At 56.0% G+C, this 15109-nt stretch overlaps 7 protein-coding genes across 7 annotated transcripts; 3 read left to right on the top strand and 4 right to left on the bottom strand.

Annotated features, from left to right (window-relative positions):
• Positions 1–54: 54 nt before the first annotated feature.
• Positions 55–2103, bottom strand: CH63R_10925 (HET domain-containing protein; the record flags this gene model as incomplete). The annotated part of the gene is made up of 1 exon (XM_018305899.1): positions 55–2103. The coding sequence occupies one exon, from the start codon at positions 2101–2103 to the stop codon at positions 55–57; it is 2049 nt and encodes a 682-aa protein (XP_018155323.1).
• Positions 2104–2736: 633 nt separating this feature from the next.
• CH63R_10924 (Anaphase-promoting complex subunit 10) lies at positions 2737–4633 on the bottom strand (the record flags this gene model as incomplete). The annotated part of the gene is made up of 4 exons (XM_018305898.1): positions 2737–2859; positions 2918–3290; positions 3355–3727; positions 4372–4633. 4 exons carry the CDS (start codon positions 4631–4633, stop codon positions 2737–2739), a joined length of 1131 nt encoding a protein of 376 aa, XP_018155322.1.
• A 941-nt stretch (positions 4634–5574) lies between these two features.
• On the top strand, positions 5575–5954 carry CH63R_10923 (Glycoside hydrolase family 24 protein; the record flags this gene model as incomplete). The annotated part of the gene is made up of 2 exons (XM_018305897.1): positions 5575–5706; positions 5778–5954. The coding sequence occupies 2 exons, from the start codon at positions 5575–5577 to the stop codon at positions 5952–5954; spliced, it is 309 nt and encodes a 102-aa protein (XP_018155321.1).
• Positions 5955–6688: 734 nt separating this feature from the next.
• On the bottom strand, positions 6689–8762 carry CH63R_10922 (NOSIC domain-containing protein; the record flags this gene model as incomplete). The annotated part of the gene is made up of 3 exons (XM_018305896.1): positions 6689–8432; positions 8570–8659; positions 8728–8762. The coding sequence occupies 3 exons, from the start codon at positions 8760–8762 to the stop codon at positions 6689–6691; spliced, it is 1869 nt and encodes a 622-aa protein (XP_018155320.1).
• Positions 8763–9290: 528 nt separating this feature from the next.
• CH63R_10921 (V-type proton ATPase subunit D) lies at positions 9291–10555 on the top strand (the record flags this gene model as incomplete). The annotated part of the gene is made up of 4 exons (XM_018305895.1): positions 9291–9322; positions 9381–9469; positions 9522–10414; positions 10472–10555. The coding sequence occupies 4 exons, from the start codon at positions 9291–9293 to the stop codon at positions 10553–10555; spliced, it is 1098 nt and encodes a 365-aa protein (XP_018155319.1).
• A 222-nt stretch (positions 10556–10777) lies between these two features.
• Positions 10778–11803, bottom strand: CH63R_10920 (Ribosomal protein S15; the record flags this gene model as incomplete). The annotated part of the gene is made up of 2 exons (XM_018305894.1): positions 10778–11694; positions 11758–11803. 2 exons carry the CDS (start codon positions 11801–11803, stop codon positions 10778–10780), a joined length of 963 nt encoding a protein of 320 aa, XP_018155318.1.
• A 414-nt stretch (positions 11804–12217) lies between these two features.
• Positions 12218–13299, top strand: CH63R_10919 (40S ribosomal protein S0; the record flags this gene model as incomplete). The annotated part of the gene is made up of 3 exons (XM_018305893.1): positions 12218–12387; positions 12492–12940; positions 13034–13299. The coding sequence occupies 3 exons, from the start codon at positions 12218–12220 to the stop codon at positions 13297–13299; spliced, it is 885 nt and encodes a 294-aa protein (XP_018155317.1).
• Between the last annotated feature and the right edge of the window lie 1810 nt (positions 13300–15109).

Genomic DNA, 15109 nt, shown 5'->3' with positions numbered 1-15109 from the left:
TGCCGTACCGTAAGGCGAGGACGGAAAGCCGTCGGTTCCATGCGCAACCGCAACTCAATGGAATTCAAAAGTCACCCGCTGAGGGCCACCGCGATTGAACCTCACTTTCTCCGTCACCTTCCCCCACATCAACTCGTCGTCAACCAGGTAACAGCTGCCGACCAAGAGCCGGTGATGGCCCCTCGGCCGCGCAATGAACGGCATCCGGCCCCCAAACAGCACAACAACCTCGTCGCCCGGCTGCATCATCTGGGGCCCGATGCCCACGCGGCCATCGCGGGTCACAAACGCCCTACGGTTGTGCGAGTACGTCCGCGCGCCGGACCCGAAAGTGTGCAGCTTCTCTTCCCGCTCTGGATTCCCAAACTGGTCTGCCGTCGGCGGGGGGCCAAACTCGGCCATCTGCGTAAGGAACGTCTCCGCGAGGTCCCGGACTTCCTCGTCGAGCTCCTCGCGGGGCTTCCGCGTGCGGTCGTCGAAGAGTGGGTTGAGGCCCCCATGCTTCTGGGTGAGGAGGGAGCTGTAACCGATGATAGACCCCAGGACGCCCGCCAGGACGGCCTTGCAGAATGCCACATCGAGCAGCCCGCCATCCCGATACGCCCTCCCGCACCTGGGCGCGATGGGCACACCAAAGAGCTGCTCCCAGGCGTTCATGATGGCCAACGCCGTCTCCCGCGACCCCCACCCGAACGCAAATGTCTCGCTCGTCTTCTGCACCGCGTCCACGTTGTACCCGTCCAGGGACAGAACCTTGGGTCGCACGGGTTCCTCGCGGATCGGTATGTCGTGGACCTCGGCAAAGTACCGGAAATGCCCGTCGCAAAAGCCGGCGAGATACGCCCCCTTGAACACAAAGCACGTCCTCCGGCCGAACCACTTGGGCACCCACGACGGGTAATCCCCGATTCCAGGGTCCTCGTTGTGCTGCACGTGGTCGAGGACATCGAGAACCCTCGGTTGTTTAGGCACGAGGAACCGCGTCAGGTCGCAGTACACCAGCACTGTTTCCCGCTTGTAGTCCGGCCGCAGGGCCCGCGGCCGACCAAAGTTGAGGTCCGGCGCGAGCCCATTGACGAACTCGTTGACCCGCGTGAGGCCCCGGCGAATCAGTCGAATGCGCCAGCTGTCGTTATTGTCCAGCACCTCCGTCAGCGCCAGCACGGGGTTCAGGCCCTCGTCGCATATGCCCAGGAGAGAGAACACCTTGTCGCGGTCGTCCGTCGCCTGCAGCGTCCGCGTCAGATCGAGCAGGCCGAGGAACGATCCGATGGAGCCCTCGACCTCGGGCCGTCTCTGGGTGGTGGTGGTCGGCTGTCGTCGCATGAGGATCAGGTTCCACAACTCGTAGGGCCGGTGTATCGAGATCTCTCCTTTCCAACCCCCGACGGTGATTAGTGAAGCGATCAAATCGAAGAAGGACATCTCCAGGTCCTCGATCTTGGCGATTGCCCAAGACGATGCCACGACTTCTTGCACACACCAACATCGATTAAAGTACTGACGTTCAAAGACCTCATTAAGATGGGCCATGGAGGTCTCTGGTAGATCGTTTACCATGCTGCTCGCCAACTCCATCACCGCATCGGGATCGAGCTGCTCGTTGTTCGGGCCGGGAAGGGTGTATTCTCTGATCCTTGCGAGCCGTTCCGCAGCCAAGAACGCCTCCTTAGTCCCGGATGTTTTGAGCCCCAACCAGACAACCACTCGAGCGGCATGCTTGTAAACCAGCCTCATGTACTGAACCTGACGAGAGCGCTCATCTAGGTCCGACTGGTCAATGCAGAGGGCGTCGATCCATAGCCGGCGCACCTGTGTCGGCAGGCGCAGGGAGCGCAGGGCGTCCTCCAGGTTCGGTTTGATGGGTAAGGGGTGGCCTTGCAGCCAGATGTAGTCCCTCGACTCGTCAGTGGGCTTTCCCCAGGTGTAAGACAGCGCCTCGTAGGGAGGTGCATCCTCGATGCTAACGATTTGCAGATGCGCCTCGAAGGGGTCCTCCCCCGAGCCGGGGTGCAGGAAAAGCAGCCGTGTAAACGGCGGGGTTCGGCCCTGTTCTGCAATGGGCGGCAGCGGTTGGTAGCGGTACGATCCCTCTTGTGCCATCGTGTCTATATATCTGGCGGTCGGTGATCCGTTGTCATGAGCCTCTTCCTCAATTCAGAGTTGGTGTCGACTGTCTCCAGCGGCGGAGTACGCAACCATGGTGAACATGGCTGAAAACCCGGGATATCAAAGACGGCATCACGTGTACCCCCTTTGGTGCAGACTTCCTACTGTCAGAATCGGACATGGTTCGTCCGGTCCTGCTGCAGGGGGTACTGTTGATGGTGCCATGCGACTGGCCGCAGACCTCAGCCGCTCGCGCTAGATGTGCGATGCAGGAAAACTTGGGGGGGCCGCCTGACCAGGCACACTAGCAAGTTGTAGACGCAAGAAAATGGTGTGAAAGTCGTTCATAACTATGCGGGAATAGGGTTGGTAATACAAGAGACCGACCAAGAGGTTGGCCATATGAATGCTGAGGGCTTTCCTGGGACGTGCAGCCTTGGTCTATGACCGTGCCGTCGCCAGACTCCCGGCCCCGGTGTAACCGTTTTCAGCATCCGATTTTGGGGTATCATTACAGTAGGAATAAGTTGCAGTAACGTGTGCTGCTCATCACAACCTGGCTCCTTCTCGTCGTCATTCTCGGCCCAGATCTTCAGAAGAGAACTAGGGCTTTGGCTCTGTCGTTCCTCATCGAATTTCAGGTTCTTTCATGAAATCGGGAATGGTCAGGCCGGCCTCGAGCACGGAGAGGTCCCAAGGGTCGGCGGGCCCCACCTCCGCCTCATCATCCACCTCCGCGTTCACAATCTTCTAAACAGCCTCGTCAGTCGCGTAGCCCATTCACAAACTACACATCATAGGCACTCACATGGTTCGTACTATCCACATCGACATTGGGGGCATCGTTATCCGCCGCGTAAATCTTGATTGACCGCAGGTGTGTGTCCTTTCCGTTCTGATGGTTCTCGAGTATTTGCATCTGGAACACGTACGAGACCAGCGTATTACCGTCAGGGCCGCCACCAGCGCCGGCAACTGGGACCTTCTGCCAGCCGGATGGTTGCGACATCTCCATGGTTGCGAACTGGATTAGGTTGTTCTCGCTGGTGCCTGACTTGAAGATGATCTTGGTGGGCGTGTAAGACTCGTCCTCGCTGTAGTCTACGAAGAAGCGAATGTCTCTGATGCCGACCCGCTTGATGAAGTATACCGTCAGTTTATGAGGCTGAGGCCCATCGGATCTGCTGTCGGTCAGTACTCTCTCGTTCGGGAGTGCTGGATGCGCTGGGAGCCGGATTCACGTACTGCCAGTACGTCTTCAGGCTGTCGTCACGAAGCTGCTCAACGCCATTGCCCTGCTTGTGGCTGCTGACAGTGAACTTCCCCAGGTTGGAAATCTCCTTCAGACCGGCAGCGAGGGGGTCAAAATCGGGCTCCTCGTGAGGGTCCCCGACGAGGTCCCCATTCTCGCCGTCCTCAACGCTAGTGTCGGTGCCGGATATCTCGCCAAGGTCATCGAGAGGCATGCTGATGCCCTCCTCGTCCGAGTACTCTGGGATCGGCGCATTCCGTAGATATTCCTCCATGTTGGCACTGGCTCTCATGGCCTCCCAGTCGACGCGCTGCGGGGGGAACGCTTCGCCGTCGCTGGAGATATGATCGTCGGGATGCGAGCTGCCTGGAATGAGTCAGCAGTTTCGTTGACCATGGATTGAAACAGGCAAGACGCAAGCCATATGGCCAGGATCCCGCTTGGGAAATCGTCTGAAGTCTACGGCTGGGGCCGCATGAACCAGGCGGGGTCGGCGGATGGCCCCGGTGCTCAAAACAATCTCCTGCGCCCAGGCGTTTGCTCAATAACTCTCTGTAAGTACTCCCCAAAAACACGCAAGCGCTGCTGGGGAGCTAGTGCTGGAGCGGCCCTTGTTTCGGCTGCTTCATTTCGTGAGGGGAATGAGAGCAAACGAAAGGGAGAGAGACCCCTTGTCATTGGGCTGAAATGAAGAGGCCAGACCTGCCTCTCCTCTCATCAAACGGGGGCCGAAATGAGACCCCTGCTGGCGAGAGACCAACCCCTGTCTGCTTCATTCGACGACAAACGACACGCTTGAGAGCTCACTGTGATTTGGCCAGAGCCCAAACGACTTGCTTTGTACGAGAAGCTAGCAGATAACTGTGGGTGGGCGTAATGTACTTGCAGCTGTCCAACGGAAGACTTAAATAGTGTCACGGCGGCGGAGCTCAGGGACGAAAAAAAGAAGGGGAAAAAAAGACTCCGGCAATGGACCTGAATGTTGGACGGGAGGAAAGATCGTCACCCACCATTCGGACCATGAGTTCTCGTGGCTCGGCGGTCATAGTAATCGTTCATCCACTGCTCTGAACGGTCGACGTCCAGGTCCAGGCCGTTGTGGCCGTTGCCGAGCTGCTCGGGGCTCTGCAGGTCCGGTCGCGGGAAGCTTCCATGCCGTTGGTCGTCCATTGCCAGCTGGCGACTCGAGCTGCACGGTCTAGATCTCGAGGGCTGGCCAAGGTGCGCGCTTTCGTGAGGATTGCGTTGTGGTGTTGCTCTTGCAGCGTTCATCGTCGGGAATCACGTGGATCACCTGAGAGATGTCACGTGCCTCGCTTGTCGGTGTGGGGTCGCTCACCGAGGTACCATCGTCAAGGTCATCGACCACCCCCTTGGCGTTCGATGCCAGCCAGTTCCCGGAAAGAAGCACAAGGCAGTGTTCATCTCCAGGAATAGATGGATGTTTCATTCTGGCTTGCATCACTTCGTAACGCGCTAAAGCTGGCCAGGGTCGACTAGTTCCATCTATGCACCGGATTACAACATACTTGCCAAAGACATTGGATGTGTGTGGCAAGGTTCCCTGAGGGGTTGTCCAACTACACTACTCACCTATTCATAGCAGTGTTGCAAGCGATTGGCGGTTGTCGTCCGGGGGGGGTTCAGCTTGCATTTCAGCTGAAGCCGCGTTCTACTATTGAACATGGTTCAGACTCGGCATTACCCCGACTCCGTGTAAGCAATTTATCTCAAGGCCTTCTCCGACAATAAACCTCCTTCCAAATTTGCACTAATCTTGTGGGAAACCTAATGCACCTAAACGCCTCAGTGTGTCTCTACACTGTCTCGTGCAAACGCCCGTTAACTCAGCCTGTCAGGCTTCTCATACGGGCCGGAGGTGTTGCTCGAATGGCCATGAACTAACACAGTGAGCCAATAGCAACATCGTCGACTCAGCTGAGAATCATTATTGGGCTTCTATATCGGTCTAGACGCCGAAGTTTGGAAGGTTGATCCTAGCTGCTGCTGCAGCAGAGGGATGCGCGTTCTAGATGTCAACCGGTCAAGATATCGATTGTTCTTCGCGGTATTGTCAGTTGCCCAGGGAAATTTTGTTTCGATTGGCTTGCATTGGAAAATCAAAGAACAGGAGACCCGAAGGATCGTCGCAGATATAAAAGAAACGCTCTTCCCTCGGGAGGAACAGACAAGCTCACAGCCCAAACCATCGCATGCTCTATCTTGTTACTCAATCCAACACTAGCATCCAATCAGCCATCACTATGAAGGTCTCCGTTTTCGTCCCGGTCCTCTTCTTCTCCGGCGCTCTCGCCGCCATCGGCAGTTACTGCAAGGACAGCAAGGTCCGTCTCACTCCTCTCCCATGTATTGACTTGGTCAGTATGCATTCGTACTCATCCACATGGCTTCATAGGGTATCTACGGCACTTGTCAGAAGGTCAACAAGTGCAAATCTCTCAACGGATACACAAAGACCAATCTCTGCCCCGATGACCCGGACGACGTCAAGTGCTGCTTCTACCCGGACTGCAACAGCAACGGCTACTGTCAGAAGGATAGTCTTTCCTGCAGTGGCACATACTCCACGTGAGTCATCCGCTCCAGTACATGCACAATAGCTAACATAGCATCCCTTTTCACTAGTGGTGACTGCCCTGGACCTAACGGCTACCGTGTAAGTATACATCTTCATCCCCATGGCTTCCATCGATGCTGATTTGAACAAGTGCTGCAACTTGAGGACTGGAAAGCCTCCTATCTGCACCCGCGACGAAAAGACTCGCCGCTGCCTCATAATCTGAGCTTGGGTGAAGAGTTCGTGCTAGCTGGTTGGGCCCAATCAAACAAGCTCAGTAGCAATAAGAACATGATTAAGCCTAAGTATGATGTTCTGAAATGGTATTGGGGCTGGATCGGAACATGGAGATGCCACATGATGAATGACCAAGTATGTGAGACGAAGAAAGAGAAAGAGTGGCCAGGCATTTTGTCTTTCACAAATCAACCAGGTTCGGTAAAGTCGTTGAGACTAGAAACCAGGGTCGATGTAGGCGCTGCGCGGAGATATTCACGGGGAGACGTGTCATGAGAGAATAGGCAAACAAACAAGAGCAACGTTCAACAAGCAATTACATGCATTTTTTCCTGCCAGTAAAAGAGAAACTATGCCCATCCAATGATCAGACCATATAAGCCCCCCAAGGTCCATCCCAAAACGCCGGCCAGAGAGATCAAGGTATCATACAGCGCATTGAACAATATGTTGTGATGCACATGAGGCCCAAGTGCCGTCTATGAGTAAGAAACACGACGCCGCTTGGCTTCCTAAGCGCCGAGGGAGCTGCGCTTCTTCTTCAGCTTCTTCTCCTTCTTGGGAGTCTCATCGTCCTCGTGCTTGCGCTTCTTCTTGCCGCCGTCGGCAGCCTTGATCGGCGTCTCGTCGGCCTCATCCTCGCCCTTCTTGAGCTTCTTCAACTCCTTCTTGCTGAAGACGACGGGCGTGCCGTCCTCGCCAAGCTGGACGTCGCCGCGCTCGAACTTGCGCTTGAACTTGGACACGCTGACACCGGCCGCCTCAGCGAGGCGCTCGTACTCCTTTTCGCTCAGCTTCGCGGGTGTGCCCTTGACGCTCTTGCTCTCCTTGACCGGAGTCTCGGCCGCGATAGAGACACGCTTCTTGTCCTTCTTCTCCTTCTTCTTGTCCTTTTTGCTCTTCTTCTCCTCTTCGCTGGCATCGTTCATCTCCTCGTCTTCCACTTCCTCGTCGCTGTCGGCGTCCTTCATCTCCTCGTCGACAACCTGGATGAGCTTCTTAGACTTCTTCTCGGACTTGCCGTTGGTCTCGGCGTCCTCAACACCGTCGGCGTCGGCGTTGTACTTGCGGGACTCCTTCAGGTTAAAGCCACCGGGGGTGGTGAGCTGACCGTCGGGGCCAACGCCGACACCCTTGGGCAGGAGAGGCTTGCCCTCGAGCTTGCGGAGAAGGTTCTCGAGCTTGATGCGGCTGGTGAGGCCGAGGATGCTGCGCTCCTCCTCGTCGTCCTGGTTCTCCAGGTCGCCGAGAGCATCAACGCGCAGACCAAGGGCGGTCTTGGCGGCGAGGGAACGGGCGATCTTTCCCTTGTTCTTGCCGGTGGCCTGGCCAACGAGGGAAGAGTGGTAGATGATACCGTACTTGGGTGTGTCGTGCTTGGTCTTGAGGGCACGGAAAAGGGCCTTCTCGGCACCGAAAATCTGGATGGTCGAAGAGGGAGCCTTGGCCAAGCTGATCAAGGAACCAGCGTGAGCGATGAGGCGAGCACCGACGAGGTAGCCGACGAGGGCGGTCAGGTTGGGAGCAAGAGCGCGCATGCGAGTCTCCAAGTAGTTGGAGAGCGAGGCACGGTACTCGGAGTAGGTGATGACCTGCTGAGCCAACAGCTGGATGTTCTCCAAATCTTCGGAGGTGATCTCAGTTCCCATGGAAATCTCCGCAGCGGTCTTAACGGGGGTCTCGAGCTCCTCGGGGAGGATGTCGGAGAGGTCGGCCTCGTTGAAGTCCTGACGCATGCCAACGGCAACGACAAGGCGAGCGTAGACCAGGTTGTCGTTGAGGATCTTGGCAAGCTCGGGGAAGTGCCAGCCGTACCATTCCTTGGTGCGCATAGCATAAACGTTGAGCTCCTTGTCAAGATCGTCCACCAGCTTGATCGCCTGGACAACCATGGCGTCGACCTTGTCGGCAGAGAACTTAAGCTTGTGTCGGGAGATAGAGTGGGAGAGACCGAGGGCCATGCGGTCCATGGTCTCGGTGGTAAGGCCGGGGATGAGGGACGACAGGTTCTCGCGAACAGCACGGAAAAGGTCCTGGGAGGCGGCCTCAGAGACAGCCTGGATGTTCAGGTCGGGAAGCTTGCCAATGGCGGTGCCGAGCTTCAGGTCGGCGACGGCAATGGTAGCCTTCTTCTCGTCCTTGATCTCATTGAGCAGGCTGGCGAGCAACGGGGGGACGCGACCCTCCTTGAGACCGGCGGCTTCCTCGACGGCGATGGCGGAGCTCTCGAACTTGACGAACGACTTCAACTTGAGCCTTTGCAACAGTCAGCTTGTTTCGCACCGACACGCAGCAATTTCCGCGATTGGGCCCACAGAGTTGCAACGCGTGTGCGCTGTCTCGTGCGCTTCGTGGAAACCGACTGCCATTGACTTTTCGGGAATGCGACTTACATCTCGTTGATCTTCTCCGAAGAGGTAGGTCCCGAAGAGAGCTCATCGCGCTTCAGGAGCTTCTTGTCGGCAGCCTTGAACAGACCGTAGCTAGTTGTATTGTTAGCCTCGATCAAGTTTCTGCCACTCTTTATTTTTTATTGCAAATCAAAACGTACCCTGCCGGCGTCTCGGCGAGAACGAAGAGAGACATGTTGAATACTGTCGAAACCCTTCAAATCTAGCCTGTCGGTTCCCTCGGGTGAATTCCTCCGCTCGTGGGTGTGAATGTTGTTGTCGGCGGAGGCAGGTTTCCAGAGCGGATTGATGGTTTGGAAATATTTTTTTTCTGATCTAAGCTCCACCAATTTTTTTTCGACGCTGCAGACCTTTGGGCGGGCCCCCACACCCAATTGGCAAGTGGGATAGCTCGGAACGCGTAAAATCAGTTTCGCCGGTGTGCGGCAGGAGAGAGATGGAAAAAAACTGGAAGCGTGTGCACCGCCTCAGTGGATCTGTGCGTGGCTGTAGCGCGTAATGGCTAGTGGTGGAGGCTGACGTGTGTTAGGTACTTGGTTGGCTGCCGTGGAGCCGATTTGATTTGGTTTGGCTGTGAGAGACAGAGAGAGAGAGAGAGTCCTTAAGTCAACGACCACAGCTATCTCCGTCTGCGCCTCCACACGACCCGGCGTCACTACCTATCTCCAGCTCCCTCGAATCGAGCATCCACAATCCCGTCAAGATGGAGGGTCTTTTCTTCAACGTCAACACCGGGTAGGTCCTGTTCTCCTGATGCGTGACGTGCACGCGGGTGGTGACTGACCGATTGCAGCTACATTGAGGGCATTGTCCGTGGCTACAGGAATGGCCTTCTCACCGGCTCCAACTACAGCAACCTGACGCAGTGCGAGACCATCGATGGTTAGTGCTCCTCTATTGGCCGACGCGATGCATGTCTGACTTGGATATCTAGATCTCAAGCTGCAACTCGGTCCTGCGTACGGCGACTTCCTCGGCAACCTCCCTCCCAACCCCTCGACGTCAGCTCTCGCCGCGAAGACAACCGACAAGCTCGTCTCCGAGTTTCGCTATGTCCGGGCCAACGCCGTCGGTGCCCTTGCCCAGTTCATGGACTACCTGACGTACGGCTACATGATCGACAACGTCGCCCTGCTGATTACCGGCACCCTCCACGAACGAGACACCCGCGAGCTTCTCGAGAGATGCCACCCGCTTGGCTGGTTCGAGACGATGCCCGTTCTTTGCGTCGCGACCAACATTGAAGAACTGTACAACAGCGTCCTCATCGAAACGCCCCTCGCCGCCTATTTCAAGGGCAGCCTTAGCCATCAGGACCTTGATGAGCTGAACATCGAGATCGTCCGAAACACGCTGTACAAGAACTACCTGGAGGACTTCCACAACTTTGTCAACACCCACCCGGATATGGCTGGCTCGCCGACGGCTGATATCATGTCGGAGATTCTCGAGTTCGAGGCTGACCGTCGTGCGATCAACATTACGCTCAACTCATTCGGCACCGAGCTGAACAAGAACGACCGCAAGAAGCTTTACCCCAGCTTCGGCAAGCTGTACCCTGAGGGAACTCTGATGCTCTCTAGGGCAGATGATTTTGAGGGTGTCCGTCTCGCGGTCGACGGCGTTGCAGACTACAAGAGCTTCTTCGAGGCTGCTGGCCTCGGTGGCGGCCCTTCGGGCCCCGGTAACTTGGGTGGCGGCTCGAGCTCTGACGGTAAAAGCCTGGAGGACATGTTTTACCAGAAGGAGATGGAGATTTCCAAGAGCGCTTTTACTCAGCAGTTCACATTCGCTATTGTGTACGCCTGGGTGAGGCTTCGTGAGCAGGTACGAGACGAATGCCACATTCAACGTGAAACAAGAACCAAGCTAATGACGTGTTAGGAAATCCGTAACATCACCTGGATCGCTGAGTGCATAGCCCAAAACCAGAAGGACCGGATTGGCAACTACATCAGCGTGTTCTGAGTTTTGTGTGTTTGGCAGCAGTCCTGTTCTCGTACTTTTGTAGAATACCAGTTTCTTCGTTTAATGGCAGGTCACAACGGCGCAAGGAGGTAGCTCAGGTTCATGACGTGGAGATCAGCATCTTTACCGATCGCTATAGTGTACATAGAGGACAATTACAAGTCTGAATTTTACACATGTCATCTTCGCCTCCGCCGCCCTTCCCTTTTTCGCCCTTTTAGTCTAGAAGCTGATCTGCTCCTTGTACGTCGCGGGAGATAAGCCCAGCTTCTCCAGCAGGTGCGTCCACCGCCCGCTTCCTCTCTCCTTCTTCTCCATGTACTTGAGCAGTCTCTGCCTCCGGTGGCAGAGCACTCTCAGGTTCCTCTTGTTGTGCTTGTCCTTGTAGCCGCGGTTCTGCGAGAGCTCCTGCGCCAGCTTCCTGATCTTGGCGGTCAGGATCGCGATCTGCACCTCGGAGCTGCCAGTGTCGGGGCCGGCTCTCTCGGGAGCTGGCGGGGCGTTGGGGTCCACGAGAGCGGACTTGGGCTTCTGCTGCACGATCTTGTCGGTGTTGTGTCGGCCGAAGGTGTCGACGCATCTCTTAATGTTGGTGTGCAGGCGGATCTTGGAGTTGGCATTTTCCATCGACAGAATGCGTTTCAGAGCCTCGACCGCCCTGGCATGGTCCTGCTTGTGCTGCTTTTCGGCCAGCTTCTCTGTCGCAGGGTCTACGTAGTCCCTGTCCTCGCTCTTAATGGGTTTCGTCAGGGCGTAGGCCTTCTGTATCACGTGCTCGAGCTCGTCCCTGGTGACGAGATGATTGAGAAGACCCGGGGACGTCGGAAGCGGGCGGGGCTTGAAGAGGATGTTGCCATTGTCGTCCTTGACGAGCTTCGTTTCGGACGCCTGACCAGCCGAGTCGAACGATTCAACAAAGGGGGTCGGAATGCCGTGGATCGGGTCACCCCATTTCGCGTCCTTTTCCGCCTGGATCTCGCTCTGCCTCTTTTGGTTCGCGGCCTTGCGCTGCAGCGCCTGTTGGTGACGGTAAGGATCTTGCTTCGCCTTGCGCTTCTTCTCGCGCAGGGAGAGGTTGGCGGTTTGGATGATGGGGAGGAAACTCGGGGTTGCTGGCCTCACAGCCGGGCGCAGGCACACTATGACAATCAATTAGCTATTCAATTTCTTCCTATAGATACTGAGGAAGACCTGGAGCTCACAGGTGGCGGTGCCTAGCCGCTGCAGGCTCTGTAATCTGGGAGGCATGGCGGCGACAGTTTCCGTTCAACACGATCGTCTGCGTAGAGAGTCGCCCTATTTTTTTCTCCAGACTCCCGAACCAAAGGCCCAGTCTTCCGCATGGCTTAGGTAAAACATAGTGGATATCCGACTTATCTCAGCAGACTGGAGCCATCGCTGGATGCGTGCTAGCGCAAGCGTCACGTGCAGAGTGGATGAGGGAGCTCCGAAAACGGTACGTATTGACTGTGCCCCGCTAAAGGCCTTAGCGCGATGAGGGCAAGCAATCGCACAGTCGCACCTGGCCGCACCGAGCAATTTTGTCAAATTTTTGTCGCGATCTCGAAACTTCACGATTTCGCAGTCTTCCCTTTCTTCCCCTCCGCACCACCACCGTCCGACACCGTCTCCCCGTGGAAGAAAAGACCGAAATCGCCCAAGATGGCTCCCGCTAACCTGCCCTCGATCTTCAATGCCACTTCCCAGGACATTGAGATGCTGCTCGCAGCTCAAGCCCACCTGGGAAGCAAGAACCTTCAGGTTCACATGGAGCCCTACCTGTGGAAGACCCGTGCCGACGGTGTCAACGTGATCAACGTTGGCAAGACCTGGTAAGAGACGACCGCGAGCGCTCGAGCTGCCCCCGGCAACTCATCGAGCGGGAGGGAGAGGCGAAACCGGCGCGCAAGTTGGCTGACTTTTCTGCGCGCTTCAGGGAGAAGATTGTCCTGGCCGCCCGCATCATCGCCGCCGTCGACAACCCTGCCGACATTTGCGTCATCTCTGCCCGTCCCTACGGCCAGCGCGCTGTCCTCAAGTTCGCCGCCCACACCGGCGCCGTCGCCATCGCCGGTCGCTTCACCCCCGGTTCCTTCACCAACTACATCACCCGCTCGTTCAAGGAGCCCCGCCTGATTATCGTCACCGACCCCCGTACCGATGCCCAGGCCATCAAGGAGGCTTCCTACGTCAACATCCCCGTCATCGCCCTTTGCGACACCGACTCTCCCACCGAGTACGTCGACGTTGCCATCCCCACCAACAACAAGGGTCGTCACTCCATCGGTCTCGTCTGGTGGATGCTCGCCCGTGAGGTCCTCCGCCTCCGCGGCACCATCTACAACCGCGAGACCCCCTGGGACACCATGGTCGACCTGTACTTCTGTATGTTTGCCCCCGCTCCTCGAGGTGTAGGATGAGTGAAGAAAGTGAACAATAAGAGGGATCCACGAGACTAACCAGCGTGTGCGCGAACAGACCGCGACCCCGAGGCCGAGGCCGAGGAGAAGGTCGAGGAGGAGAAGCTCCCTGGCGTCGAGGAGGAGGGTGTTGCCGCCATCGAGTCCGGCTTCCCCGCCACCGGTGACTGGGACGCCCAGGCTCCCGGCTTCACTGGTGCCCAGACCGGCACCAACTGGGACGGTGCTGGTGACGAGTGGGCCGCCGCTGGCGCCGCTCCCACTGGTGACTGGGCCGCTGCTGGCGAGGCTGCCGCTGCTGCCCCCAAGGAGTCTACGTGGTAGATTTCCCACAAATCATCAGGTGTCGGCATGAACGAAGGATATCCCCCCCCTCCACACGAACGTTCAATCACAAGGTCATCGGTCATCGAAACACGATGAACCTTTTTCCACAAAAACGGCGGAACAGCATCGCGAAAAGGTCATGGAATGGTAGATTATGATCGTCGCTGGTAGCAAAAATCTTCGGGCAAAAACGGGTTCAACTTGGCGTGCACTTATGAGGGAAAGATACTCGAACCAAAAGAAAGTGTGTGAAATAGTCGGCAGAACCACCACATTTCGCGGATTGTTGTGCATGTCTTTTGGGGAGAGGGAATGCCCTGTGTGGCCAAGAGGGGTGGACTTGATCGTTATCCCGCCTGGGTTCTTGTCCTGTTGACGAAGGCTTTCCAGTCGAAGAGAGAAAAAAAAAACTTATCAAATGCTTGGGGACTTGGGGCAAGGGTTCCAAGACTTGCTCTGCAATACCAAAACCCATCGTTGGTCCTTCAACCTCTCTCCCCCTTTCTCCGAAGCACAAGTGAGTCGACATTTGGTAATCATGTTTCCCCAGTCCAACCGTGCCGCCATCGAGGAGTCAACCAACAAGAATCAGTTATATGTTCTTGTCATGACCATGTCGTAAGCCTTATGTTGGCAGGCCCAGCCTTCTCTTATTGTTGTTGTTTATGTCAATTGCCACCAAGTGCATTTGTCACCTTGCCCCTACCGTCGAGCTGCGACTTGCCCCTCTAGAGTTTTGGAAGGCTGTCATGATACACCAGAGGGATAATTGTTGTCTTGCATCGGTGGTGTTCCATGTCATACATAGGGCTACCCACCTTGAGCTCCATTCTCTCCAGTAATGCTGGTCTTACTTGGCAGGAGCTGCATATTCCGACCCAGATAAGACGAGGCCGAGGCCTCTATCACCTACACTCACCACAACGCAACGGTAGACGACAAGTATTCCCAGTCTGGAGAGCACATCTACCTGCCTTCGGCCATGCTTGCCGCCTTGGCCGTACGTAGTTCTGCATTGTAATCTTTAACCCCCAATCTGAACTCATCCTATTGTTACCTGACATCGCCTCCCTTCCACTCCCCCTTCGTAGCGCTCGAGTCGTCATTGAGCCGATTACTTTCGCATTTGAAAGAGCACTGCGATTCCATCTCGCCATATTCACCCGGATTTCCCCGTTTGACACGCCTGGACAAGCCTTCAAGGTGGGAGCTCGACATGGGCCTGTGTTCAGTCGTCATACACATCAAAATCCAGAACCTATCCCGACCCACACTCGTCGACTTACATCAGTACCCAAAAGTCCCGTCGGCATCCAGATGAGAAGCGTGATTACCGTCTCATCAGAAGGTGGACCACTTTTTGAGAAAATCTTGTTCTCTTATCGTGCAGGGAAGTCCCCGAAACATGTCTCATCACCCAGCTTGCATACCAGAATACTAACTGAAAAAGTTGGGGAATCTTTTGGTATTTGTCTGATTTACTCGCCTAGTTGAGTTGACTAGAGGCTCTAGCATGCAAAAGGGGTATTGAACGTCGCTGAAGAAGCCGTAAGAGCCCAGAAGCTCAATATTTCCATATCCCTTCCAAAAAATCCCAATGTTTCCCTCAACTCCCTTTGCTTGCCGTTGTAGTCGCTCGCTCGCTCAAATGACGCTAAGTAAGGGGTATAGACCACCGTTTTCTATGTGCATACATGGCCAACAGCGGCCAGATGTCCTCTTCTAACCGCATCCTCCTCTCCTCCGGTTCTCGAGCCTGAATGCTCGAGTGATATCATGTGGGTATTATCAATACAGGGTATATGGT

Source organism: Colletotrichum higginsianum (assembly GCF_001672515.1).
Source record: "Colletotrichum higginsianum IMI 349063 chromosome 7 map unlocalized unitig_7, whole genome shotgun sequence".
In the NCBI taxonomy this organism is placed as follows: Eukaryota; Fungi; Ascomycota; class Sordariomycetes; order Glomerellales; family Glomerellaceae; genus Colletotrichum; species Colletotrichum higginsianum.
Note: the sequence above shows the minus strand (reverse complement) of the source record. Positions and strands in the feature narration are given on the sequence as shown.